Raw genomic sequence first — 13,083 nt, 5'->3', positions numbered from 1 at the left:
CACAAGCTCTGTTGATGTAGAGGCTCCTCCGCCATATCCGTCATGCTAGGCGGTGAAGCCGGCATTGAGTCCGCGTGCAGCGAAGGAGCTCGGAAGCCACCTAAAGCCGGTAGGTGGCCTTTGTTGTTTTTTTGCACGCTCTGACCATGTGGGGGTAAGGCCAGTATTTGTCCCGGGCTGCCAATTATGGGCGAGGGGAGACGGGAGCCCGTGAATGCAGTGGGATCATAGGAGTCACGTGCGGATTCAATTGTACTTCCCGTCCTGAGCGTGGGGTGGAATTATTTAAAGTTGGGGATTGAGAAATGATCATGGAGTTTTTTTTCACGTGGCTCCTAAGGATTCGTGAGTCCAAGTCTTCCTCCATGTCTGCGTATAGAAAAAATGCAGAGAAACAGGGGACTAGTCTCGTGCGTATCGGGAGTGACAAATCAATTGTTCATCAGAGAATCAAAGTTCAAAAGTTCAAAATTTCAGTCGGTGAGGTCGCCGCCTACCTCACCATAGGATCAATGTCAGGATCGATGTCAGCGCCGGGATAACTACTGGTGGTCCGCAGAGCCTTGCGGACGGCCCCCGCGTCCCGCTGCAGACTGGTGCAGACTGGTACTCTGCACGGTACTCCACGCTGTTGAGGGGTTTTTAAAGTCTGTAGGGCTTGTATTTCTTAAAGCAGCACTCCACGCAGAAAAAAGCAGCAGCCGAGCAGGAAAACACAGAAGCATGTCCTCTCCCTCTGGTGCAGACTGGTACTCTGCACGGTAAGCTGAATATTGAATATCAAAGATGAGGAATACGTGGGACGAACATTCATTCGAAAGAACGTTACCAGGGGTAAGTAACTTGTTGTTCTCTCACACATTCTCCATGGTGTGACACTGATTGCGTTGTTCGGGATACCCTTCTGTTTCCTGCAATCAGGTGTGGGTAACTTCTGGCAGGCCAAATCCAGCTGAATCGAGTATATAAGAAATGTAATAAAAACAAAAGGCAAGATTATACAGATACTCAGTGGTATCTCTTGGCAACAGCGGTCTCTAATAATGACCATAAATTAAATGATTCTTGAAACTTGTGGCGAAAGGTAGTGATATGGGTCAGAAACCCCATGCAGGGGCAATCACCAAAGATACTTGAATGTCGCACATTCAAAGGATTTATTTTTACAAGTTTCAAAGTAACCCCCTGGGTAGAGTGGATGACCTTAATGGTGATACAAAGTTTACGAATTTAGAAATCCTAGAGGCCATCGGCCAAATGAAACGCAGCAAAGTCGCAGGCCCAGATGGGCTGACTACGGGCATTTTTGTAGGTTTTCCAGAACTAGTTCTTGCTCAGAGCTCCCTTAAATTGGGTCTAGTATATGTCAACACATTCTTTGAGATAAACGGACTAAAATTAAATAAAAATAAACAATTATGATTTTTGGTAAGCAGCCTAAACCCTGTTGTTGGAATATTAAATTGGGAACAATTGGAAGAAGTAGATACAGATTTTTATTTCGGCCTATTGTTCTTTAGATCTGGCGGTAGCCACATAAAATATCAAGTCGAAAGAGATTCCCTTATGTAAAGTGTCTATTGCGATTCTACCACTTGTATGGGGCTCAGAAACTGGATAGGTGTCTCGATGTCTATAAGTTGAAGGTTGCTTCCTTCATGTAATATGGAAGCGAAGTCTGGGGGCCACCAAGACTTCAAACCTCTGAAGGGTCTTCAGAAATGTTTTCTGAGAAAAATGCTCAGTCTGCTGCCTCAATGTCTAAGTGGGGCTTGAGGGTAGTGCTGGGATTACAGAATGTACATTTGTTAGCACAATCCAGACTCCTGTAATACTGGGCAAGGCGTAAACTAGGCTTAGTTTATTTCTAGAGTTTACGGCCTCAGTGAGTGTGGTGAAACATGAGTGGTTTAGAACTGGGCACAGCCTCTGGCAGGAGTTTGCCAGGATCTGGGGAAAACCCTGAGCCGGGTAGTTTAAAGCATGCCTAAGGCAAGCATTCTTTCCTGGTCAAAGGGAAAGGCTCTTCATTCAGAGGTGGCAAATTCCAAATACTTATCCTTGCTGGCGTGGTACTCTGATTTGAAAACCTTTATGTTGGGCCCAGGCCTTATTACTAAAATAAATTCACCAGAAGGCAGTTGATTTTGGCATGTTTAAATGTATTGCCTCTGTCTTAAAGGTTGAGCTGTATGCTGGTAAACGTGTGTTTAAGACATGGTTTGATGAGGATTTGATCCTATTTGCATGTGTGCACACCATCATGATTTGAGGAAGGAATTACTAAAACCACGTTTTAGGAGTATTCAGATAAGGGTTATTTAAACTCTGAGGATACTCCTTTTTTGTACGATTTGATTGAATTTTTAAAAAGAGCGTTAAACTTGTGACTGCATATTTTGCACAATACCGGCAAATAGATCTACGTTTAAACCCGCCACGAAGTACATCAGACTGTCTCTTTTAACTTTGATTCTTGGAGCTGGAAGACTTCAAATTGGGTTTTAGGATGTTGTTTTTAATGTTAATGGAGAAATCTGAAATAAATCTTTGATGTAAAATCTATAACTAAGAGCTGCAACAGTACCTTGTTTCCTTCAGTTCATTTTGTTTGTTTTTGTCAGAGGTGCACATGTCATCCTGCGTACATTTCTTTTCCTAAGTTGAGCCCATAAGATGTGATTCAGCACTGAGCATCCCACTGCAGTACTCCGAGCTCCTTGCTAGCCGATGTTCAGCAACCTGGATACATTTTCGTTCAGGATTTCCTAATGACAACCGTGCACCCAGTTTATCAGTAACCTCATGTTTGCAATTTTCTTTTTTGTTCTTGGAGAAACAAGTTGTGCAGGTTTTCTAAGCCAAAACAATTTTCCATCTGAACTCATCCTGCCTTTTCCATAATATGCCTCATCGTCTGCTGAGATTATAGATTTTCTAAATGATGTTGGCACGTGGTACACACATGCGCTTTAAGCTGTGCCAGCCCTGTGATAAGGTTTCAGTGCTGGAAATGTTCTGTGCTAATATTAGAGCTCCACTGCAGATAGTCCAACGCTTGTGTGGTAGTATTTACGTTTGTTGTAGGAATAATGCTAGCTAAATTGACAGTTTGCTTTTCTTTTTTTTTCCGGCTACAGACCTGGTCTATCTAAACATAAGGTAAGACACCATATTTGTTTTGGAAATCCTTTTTTTGTTTGCATAAAGTTAAATGGTGGGTATTATGAGGCTTTTATTGAAAAAAAAGGTACCTCACAAATGCTCTGATCCCTGCTTTACCTCAAGCCCCATTGCATTCTTGGGAAACCTGAGTTATTGAGATTTGTGTTCGGAATAGCGAGCTGCATATATTTCAACATTATCTTTGTAAAAGTGTTCATTGCATCTGACTGGCCGTTTTCTGTGTCAGGTTTCCGTTTGGTCACCAGAGCAAATGAAAAAAATGTTGCTGATACTGTGTTAGTCTTCACTAAGCCTGTTGAGCTGTTCTACAAATAATTTCTTTTGACACTTCCGAAGTGATCTTAAAAAACCTTTTTTAAGTATACTTCACCAATTAACTTTTATAAAATACTAGTTGATATACCCAGCGTTTCCCGGGCTTTCATTCCCTCAGAGGTACAGGTAACGGCAAAATTTGGTGCAGATTGGTGAAACAATGTGGAATTGTATAAGTTACAACGCTTAGCCAAGCCACAAACACATTTTGACTTTTTCTGAAATTTGGGGTCTCCAAAAGTCAAGTAGCCAGTAATGTCCGGAGGGTCCAAACAGGTGACTGTGCAAACTTTGTTGCAGATTGGTGAAACAGCGTGTGGAATTGTATAGGGAACATACGCAAAGCCACAAACCCACACCCACGGATTCTAGAATGGCTGGCAGTGGAGTAGCAGCTTAACTCAACTGCTCTGGACCTCTCCCTGAAGCTATTTATATTGAAATTATAATGAGTTCCAAGAAGAAGATTGTGGAAGCAAAAAACCCAGCCTCAAAGAAATCTAAGCAGGTTCCTGAGATGGAAGAAACCCCTAGCCTTGGAGATGTCTACAAAACCATTCTTCAGGTGGCCCAGGATGTCAGTGATATTAAACTGACAATGGCTGAACTCAATCTGAAGACCGGTCAGCTGGATGGCAGAGTCACAGAACTGGAAAAATCCTCTTCTATGAGCTCTGAGATTGCGGGGAGCTTCCAGGCTTATAAGAACCTACAATCTGACTTGAAGACTGAAAGGGAACAACGCTTGGATTTGGAGATGAGAATCAGGGCTAGAAACATCAGGAGGAGGAGTGGAGGAGTCAAATGGAGATGAGGAAGACTTGCCTTCCCTGGTATTACAAGTTTTTAAAGATAGTTTCCAGTGCTCTATAATCAGGATTGAGGACATTGATAATATATTCCGGATTGGTAAACATCAAGGGAATCGGGCTCGGCATATTTTGGTCACCTTTGTACATATAAGATCAAAAGAGCGTGTGATGAGAGCAGCCAGACAGGTTGGGAATGCCCTATTTAAAGGTAGATCTGTCTATATCTACCCTGACTATCCTAAGGAGATCCTGCATAGAAGAAGATCTTTCTGGAGTGCTAAAGAACTGGCTAGTCAGCTCACTTTAAAAGCCTTTCTTAGCAGGAATAACGTCCTAACTATTGTGTTTCCTGATGGGGACAGAAACACAGCTGATCCTGCACTAGCTTTGGACTGGCTAGAAACATACAAAAGGGGCCTGCCAGCACCACCTATGAACAGTGAGTGACATTATTATTAGTCTCCCCCCCACCACCGTGCCTGTTCTTTTTACGTTTTTTTTTTTTTTTTCTCTTTTTTCTCTTTTTTTCCTTTTTTCGGTTCTTAAAATGGCGCCGCCGGATTCGGCAGTTTGCGTTTTTTGAAATTACTTAGAACCCCCACCGTCATGTTCATTTGATGGAACTGTGTGTTTCTGGATATTCGCCGGTCGAGATCAGCGAGAGAAAGGGACCTCGCACTCTGACGCACGAGACGTGTGCGTGAATGCGTCATCACGTTGTCGCCGATCACGTTGCTGACGGGAACCGAACGGAGGGGAAGCTCCGTTTCACACGACTTCAGTTCGCAGATATTGAACTGCCGGACGAACTTCGGAGGTATGTGTAGCCGGCGCGTGCGCTGCGGATACTCAGTAGTAGACAAAGGAACGTGATACATCCACATGTGCTCCCCCCTCCTACTCCGCCTGCCCTGCTTCCTGTTTTGAGCGGTGGGGCCATGTTTAGACTCGGCCACTGGGACATTTCACTCCGGATGACTTCCTGGACCATGGCAGCGGTGTTACATCGGGGAGGAGCTGTCCGAGAGGCGGTTCTTCCCTTTTGGCGCCGCTATCACAACTTCGCGGCTGGTGCCTTGAGTGTGACTCTGGGGGTTGTTCAGGATCGAAGACTTAAACAGATGTGAGGTTGCCAGTCACTGCTGGACTTGGGCGTGCAATCATAGCTATGGCTTGCAGAACTAGCAGAAAACGCTGCCCTCTTAGCTTTAGATGCACTGGGCGGTTGTTTGGCCAATATTGCATTCCTGTTCTTCAAGCAGCTGTAAGGTTTGTGAATTTTTAAGACTGTTACATGCACAGACCAGAGCCTGCATAAGAAGTAGTAGTGTAATGTATTGAACTTTCTTCTCATGTAATTTATGTATTACCGATGTGACTATGGTAGCCTCAGTTTTTTTTTTTTCAGCGCCTGTTTTTCCTGTCTCACTCAATAACTCTTTCCAGTAGATATGTGAGACATTTGTGTTTTTGATGCGCCTGTCACACACAGTGTAGGGAGCAGATGTGAACTGTTATATGTGGATGTTCAATCTTCCTTGCTGGTTCTCTTCTGTCTTATACACCGTTAGTTTATTGAAATCGCTCCATTATGGTGGGGTATTTTGGTGAGCCGTGGTTCCTTGTATTGTCACTACTAATTGAGGCTTCATGACATTGTCTGGACAACAGTAAACTCTATGGCCACCGTGCTCTACAGAGTATATATAGGCCTTCTATGGCCTTCTTATATTTTTTTTTCCTGATTTTTCAATTTTGGGGGTGGGTACTGGATTTGGTTCCATATCTTCTGTGCTGGAATTGGTTGCGTCCGGAGGTGGGGTTAGAATTTTCACGGTGGTGATGTTTAGGGGTACCTATTCTGTGAATCTGTGATTTGCCTTTCAAGATTTCATGTTGGTGGGGTTTTTGGGGATTGATTGGGGGTGTTGGGTTTTTCTTTTATTTACTAATATTGCTATCTTTTCTTGAAACGGTTTTTCTGATGAATATATGGATGGTTTTATTGTATCATTGGGAGGGGTCCTGGGGATGGTTCTCAATGTTGTTCAGATTTCCTTTTTGGCTGAATAGACTTCACTGTCTTGTTCGTTCTTTTTATTTTTTGCATATTTGTTTAAGTTTTCTTTGTGTTTTTTTTACATTTGATGTCTTAGATATTCAGAGTGTGATGATGACTTCCCGCTCAGGTGGGGCTTCTGATGACTTACGTATTATCTCCTGGAATGTGAATGGGATCAATAACCTGTTCAAGAAAAAGAAAGTGTTTCAAATGTTGCAAGACTTGTATGCAGACATATGTTTCTTACAGGAGACTCACATATTGGAGGATGAAATTTCTAGGTTGGAGAGGGAGTGGGTTGGTGTTGCTGTTGGCTCTTCCTTTTCATCCAGATCGAGGGGGGCGGTCATTTTGTTTAGAAAGAAATTGCCTATGAAAGTTATACGCAAAATTGCAGACAAAGAAGGTCGCATGATTGCGTTATTGATTGAGATTCAGGGGGAATTGTTAACTCTCTGCAATGTGTATGCTCCTACGGTGGATGATGGATCCTTTTTCAGAATGGTGGCACAGACTCTTTTGGAGTTGAATAATACTAATGTTCTGCTTGGTGGTGATTTTAATACAGTGATTGATCCGAAAATGGATAAAAGTCAGAACTGCCGTGTACTTCGTTGCGATTTTCATCACCGGGCACTCAGGTCACTCTTAGAGCAACATAATTTGAATGACATATGGCGTCTAAAGAATCCGGACAAGAGGCAATACAGTTTTTATTCCAGTGCACATGCGGTGTTTTCTAGACTGGACATGTTTTTCACTGGTGGGTTTGTATCAGATAGTCAGGTCTCTACCGATATAGGTAACATCGTATTGAGTGATCATGCCCCTGTTGTGATGCAATTGAGACTTAAATTTCAGTGTAAAAGAAGCTTCTCATGGAAAATGAATACCTCTATTCTATTGGATGATGATATTTTGGACCGGATCGTTACTGAAGCTGATTATTTCGTAAGGGAGAATCACTCAGAAGAGATCAGTGTGGCAAATATTTGGGAGGCCTTTAAATGCTGTATGCGTGGTGTGAGTTTAGGGCTGTCTAGTGGTAAACAGAAGAGAGAAGAGGGTAAGAGGCGTGAGCTTGACTTACGTATTGGTGAAATTTCTCGGGATCTGATGCTCGATCCAACAGACTCCGTGAAACTTGCTGAGTTGAAAAAATTCAAAAAAGAAATGGAAGATTTTTTGTCGCTGAGGTCCGAACGTAGTTTGTTCTATTCTAGGTGTACATATTTTGAGAAAGGGGAGCGTTGCGACAGATGGCTGGCATACCGGCTGCAAAAGAGGATCTCAGAGTCGGCGATAGCTTCTATGATTGACAAGGAGGGTAGAATCACTTTTGATCCGGTCAAAATTAACTCAATTTTCCGCGATTTTTATGAGAATCTGTATGGCGATGAGGCTGGTATTACAGGTAGGGGTGAGAGGTTTTTTGGTAATTTAAATTTGCCTAGGATCCACGATGCTGAGCGTGACCTTCTTGGTGAAATGATAACAATTGATGAGATTAAAGGTGCAATTTCTGGGCTGAATGTGGGTAAATCTCCGGGGCCTGATGGCCTTCCATGTGAGTTTTACAGGGTCCTCCCGAACTCTGCTTTGGAACTCATGAGAGATATGTTTGTGACGAGCAGAAAGGTTGGGTCGTTACCTAAGAGTACTAACCATGCGTCGATTTCGGTCTTTTTAAAAAAGATAAGGATTGCAATCAGCCAGCTAGTTATCGTCCGATCAGCCTTATCAATACAGATAACAAGATCTTAGCCAAGGTTCTTGCTATACGCTTAGGACAGTTCATGGCGGTTTTGATTGGGGAGGAACAATCTGGTTTCATGAGGGGTCGGCGTACGTCCAGTAATATCAGGAAATTGTTGGTAACTATGGAAATGGCGGACAGATTGGTCGGTGATGCAGCCATCCTGTCCTTGGATGCTGAAAAAGCTTTTGACAGAGTTAATTGGAATTATTTATATTCGGTATTGAGGGAGATGAATCTGGGGGAGGATTTTATTTCCTGGGTAGCTCTTTTATATGCCAGTCCAACGGCTGACGTTAAGACTAATGGAGTGGTGTCTGAACCTTTGCGTTTGAAGCGGGGCACGAGACAGGGTTGTCCTTTTTCTCCTCTGTTATTCATTTTAGCGATTGAACCTCTCGCTATCTGCATAAAGAATGAACCAAATTTACAGGGCATTGACTGTTGGGGTGTGGTGCAAAAGGCATGGCTTTATGCTGATGACCTCTTGTTGGTGTTGCAGAATTTGGACGTGTCACTGCCATGCCTGACGAGGATATTGTCGAATTTTCATGATTGTTCGGGATACAAGGTTAACCACCTGAAGTCAGAAGTGTTGCCTCTGTCCAGCAGATGTGATAAATCCCTGGTTGAGGGGCTGGGGTTTACTTGGTGTGATAGGTGCTTACGCTACTTAGGAGTATGGTTGACAGTTCCAGTCTCCCGTATGGTTGATGAAAACATGAGTGTGGTGGTACGAGATTGCAAATTGGTTTTGGAAAGGTGGTTTTTGCTTAATCTTTCACTATGGGGTAAAGTCAATGCCCTGAAAATTAATTTGGCTCCCAGGATAAACTTTATAACTAGTATGCTTCCTCTAAGAATAAAGTGTAGTTATTGGAAAGATCTAGACCGCCTTGTTCAAGAATTTTTATGGGACAGGAAACCGCCCAGACTTAGTCTATGGAAATTGCAGCGTCCGATTTATTTGGGTGGTCTAGGAGTTCTGAATTTTAAGGCCTACCATTTAGCATTTTCTGCTCACTCTTTTGTTCCGTTTTTGGATGGTAAGCTGGACAGATGGGCGGTGGCAGAGTCGAATGCATATGTGCCACTGGGCCCGGAGGCACTGTTGACCACTAACACAAAGATTCCGGGTGGTAGTTTGTTAACCACGTCCTTTTTGGGCAACTCTTGGATTGAGGTCTTGACATTGCTAGGTAGGGACGCTTTTAAGTATAAGAATGCCTCTATCTGGCTGAATCCTAGGATTAGAGATAACTCCAGGACAATTTTTTGGCCCGAATGGTTCCTAATGAATGTTAAAAAGGTCTCTGACTTGGGGAATGATGTTCGGTGGCTGACTGCAGCTGACCTGAGAGAGAGATGGAGTTTTGAGGACTTGTCGGACTCGGCTTATAGACGACTCAAGAGGTCTGTTGGTGAGGTCGACTGGACTGACTCCTTTGACATAACTATTTTTCTGACGGATTCTAATGGGCAGGGAGGTGGTTTAGCCAGTAGGTTGTACAAACTTTTTGTGTCGTATTTTCGGAGCAATGACAATTTACGGGTAGTGTGGAGCGAGAGAATCGGGTCTGATATTGATCTTGAGGCCTGGCAGAATATATGCGGAAATGTCTCATTATGTTCGCTGAATCTCGGCGAAAGGTCTAGACAAATTAAGATCCTGAACCGTGTGTATTGGTGTCCGGAAACGTTACATAAAAGGGGCATGACTGACAATGCGGATTGTTGGGGTTGTGCTCAGGAAGTGGGATCATTGGAACACATGCTGTGGAGCTGCGTGCGAGTCTGGGCTTTCTGGAGTGATATTTGTGATGTGTGTGTCAGAATTTTGGGTGAAGGGTGTGTCCTGGACTTTAAGACAATGATCCTAGGGGAAGATTCTGAGCTGGCTGAAGTCAGCGCTCCCCTCAAGAAATGGCTTTTCAGAGCAACCATTGTTGCTAAAAGGTTGATCCTTCGAGGATGGAAAGGCCGGACCCGTCCGTCATTTGAGGAATGGGTTCAAGAAATGCATAGCCTGTCTAGAACAGGAAAAATGATCTACAAATTGAAATGTAAGTTGTCTTCATATGAAAAGATTTGGAACATGTTCAATGATTTTATGTAATCCGTTTTTTTTCCATTCCTTGTTGTTCCTCTGTACTATGATGTGGTTTTTGTATATACTTGTAAATAAATTAAAAAAAAAAAAAAATTGTATAGGGAACATACGTGAAGCCACAAACCCACACCCACATTTGCACTTCTGCTGAAATCCAGGGAAAGGGGTGGGGTTTCCAGATGTCATGAGTGTCCTTACAGGTGACTGTGCAGAATGTGGTGCAGGTTGGTGAAACGGTGTGGATTTGTAAATGGAACATACGCTGTAAGTGACTTCAATCCAGCAATCCAATTAAGTCAATGCTTAGGATGGGATGCCCAATGGAAGCCCTTATTTATATATTTTTATGTCAAAGTTCTTTAAATCTGGATGATGAACCCTTATATAACGCCCCTCTCTTTGCATCCCCCTGACCTCACTGAGCCAAGAAGTTGGTTTGTTTTGCAAATTAAAAGATTTATTTGAAGTATTAAACAATATATATCACACTTTTATGAATAAAATATTTGAATAGCACACTTATGAATATGGACGGTAGTCCACAATGGGTAATATTACAAAATTGACACTCTCTTTAATCACTTAGGAGTATGAATATGAAGGATACTGTAGCAGAGAATTCTGTATATGATTCAAAGAAATGCAATGATGGGAAAGAATGCAACCCAGAAATAAACTTGATATGATTTCAACAATAGACAATATGATCACTTTTTCCCCTGTGACTACTCACTCCTCCCCCCCCCCCAATGCAATATGAAGAGATAGAAATGAGGGCACACAGGTTTCAGAAATGCAATCAAGAATGCAATTCAATCCCAGTTCCCCCAGCAAGCTTAGAGAAAACAGGTAGGATTTTAAAACGCAGGCAAAAATACTTTTGAATGGGATAGCAATGAATGGGAAAATATGCCAAATTGATTTTAATTCACTAAATGGGATTCAGCACCAGTGAGAATTTCTTAAGATTTGTACAGGTCAACACTAGCAAAGACTCATGAATGATTATCAAATAGAAAACGAATTTCAGCAATTGAGAACAAGGAGCAGCTATTTTGACAGAAAATGAAATTGAGCCAAATTGCAACTCGCTGCAATTTTTCAGCGCACGTAAATCGCGATTACGGAAAAACTATAATGTTGCAGGGCTTGGATGAGGGGTTTAAGACATCCCACAATGTGAAGCCACAAACCAACAAATGTTCACTTTTTATATATATATATATATATCTCATTTTTTGTGCATACTGGTATTTAGTTAATAAAATGGTTAAGAAAATATGTCAGTCTGGTAGGCTATATATTGCTAAATGCAGGATAAAAGTTTGGAAGGAGGTCTCGACTCTGGGATGTGGGATCTAGGGCTTGAAGTTGATATTTTCAGTTTGTGTTATAAGTTTGGAATGGGGCTTCTGTCTGGAATGTGGGATCTCAATTCTATTTAGTATGCTAACTTTGGTATGTAAATTGGGATTGTGGCTTTTATTGCAGTGGTATAGCCTGTAGCGGGCTCTGCTGTGGGTCCGATAGCCACCAGCCAGGTTAGTGATCATGGGACATACACAATGGCTCCTGCTGCTTAAGGCTATAAATCTATTATCACATGTCCATAGCAGAAAGAGTCTGTTGTGTTTTTTTGGGTTTTTTAAAATGTTTTTATTTGATTTTCTGCAAGTCTTAAACAAATGAATACATGAACACATAAATGTAAAGAACTGTAACCCCTTCCTACCTCCCCTCCCACCGATCCTTGAGTCATTAGTTCATTTGACTTAAACCTATTTCCAGGATTCTGAGAGCATGCAGGCAATACCCTTTTCTGTAGTCTTCATGCAGGAAGTCCATCACCTCTTCCCAGTCTACTGCAAATTTAAATTGGATACCCTGAAGTGTGTATGTCGTCCATTCTATCACAATGAAATGCCATACCTTCGTCAGCCAGTCTTGTGCAACTGGAGGGTCTTGAGCTTTCCACTTCTGCGTGATGACCAGGACAGCTACCAACTAGAGGATTGCGTAGGCCTTCCTGTTGGTTTCACCCATTGTCTCATGCCCTGTCCATTAAGGCACAGTAGTCCTTCCTTAGGCCCCATGGGTGCTCCCATCCCAAAGATTGTATGCATGTGTTTGTCAATTAGTTTCCAATATCCTTCCAATTTTGGACACCCTCTCCAAATGTGTAGCCAGTCTTCCATCCCGCTGCATCCCCGCCAGCACTCCCCCTTCGTATTGGGATACATCTTTTTCAGCCTAGTGGGGGTATAGTACCATTGTGTCATAAGCTTGTATCAGATTCCTGGATTGCTTGGTTATTTTCGGAATGTCTTGCCATAGCCCCCTCACCCCCCAGTCTTCCAGGGGGATGGGTTCCCCAGCCGTAACCTCCCATGCCCTCATGATTTTTGTGGTGGTAGACTGTTCCGTGTCCAGCCCTATCCTATATATGTTAGAAATCAATAGCTTATCCCCTGGGTCCGGAGGCAAGACATTTTTCGAATGGGGTGAGGGGGTCTAGTGGCTGCTTACTGCTGTTGGGGGTCCATTAGCCAGTGACGTAGCTAAAGATATTGCATTTTATTAGCTTCCGAGAGCCCGATGTTGACCTTGCACCGGGGGAATGATTTTATATCTTGTCCATGGAACATGTCTCCAACCTTCGTGCATCCCACTTCTTTCCATTTCTTGAATGCGCCGGCCGCATTGCCCGGGGTGAACTGGGGGTTGCCGAAGATCAGGGTGCAAGGGGAGGGGAAAGTAGTGAATTCCTTTTTATGTACCAACGAGTCCCATATTTTCTCTACCAATCTTGTGATATCCGATCTGTGCATGTTGGTTGGGCGGT

At 42.9% G+C, this 13,083-nt stretch overlaps 1 protein-coding gene across 1 annotated transcript in view; it reads left to right on the top strand.

Annotated features, from left to right (window-relative positions):
- Nucleotides 1–13,083, top strand: part of CNST (consortin, connexin sorting protein) — an 851,678-nt gene that overhangs the window by 648,439 nt on the left and 190,156 nt on the right. The window contains exon 8 of the mRNA XM_069608001.1: nt 3,141–3,162. Within this exon, the coding sequence (XP_069464102.1) occupies nt 3,141–3,162 (22 nt within the window). The remainder of the gene's footprint in view (nt 1–3,140; nt 3,163–13,083) is intronic.

The sequence above is a fragment of the Ambystoma mexicanum genome, chromosome 4q (genome assembly GCF_040938575.1).
Source record: "Ambystoma mexicanum isolate Mex_15411 chromosome 4q, UKY_AmexF1_1, whole genome shotgun sequence".
Lineage (NCBI taxonomy): Eukaryota > Metazoa > Chordata > Amphibia > Caudata > Ambystomatidae > Ambystoma > Ambystoma mexicanum.
Note: the sequence above shows the minus strand (reverse complement) of the source record. Positions and strands in the feature narration are given on the sequence as shown.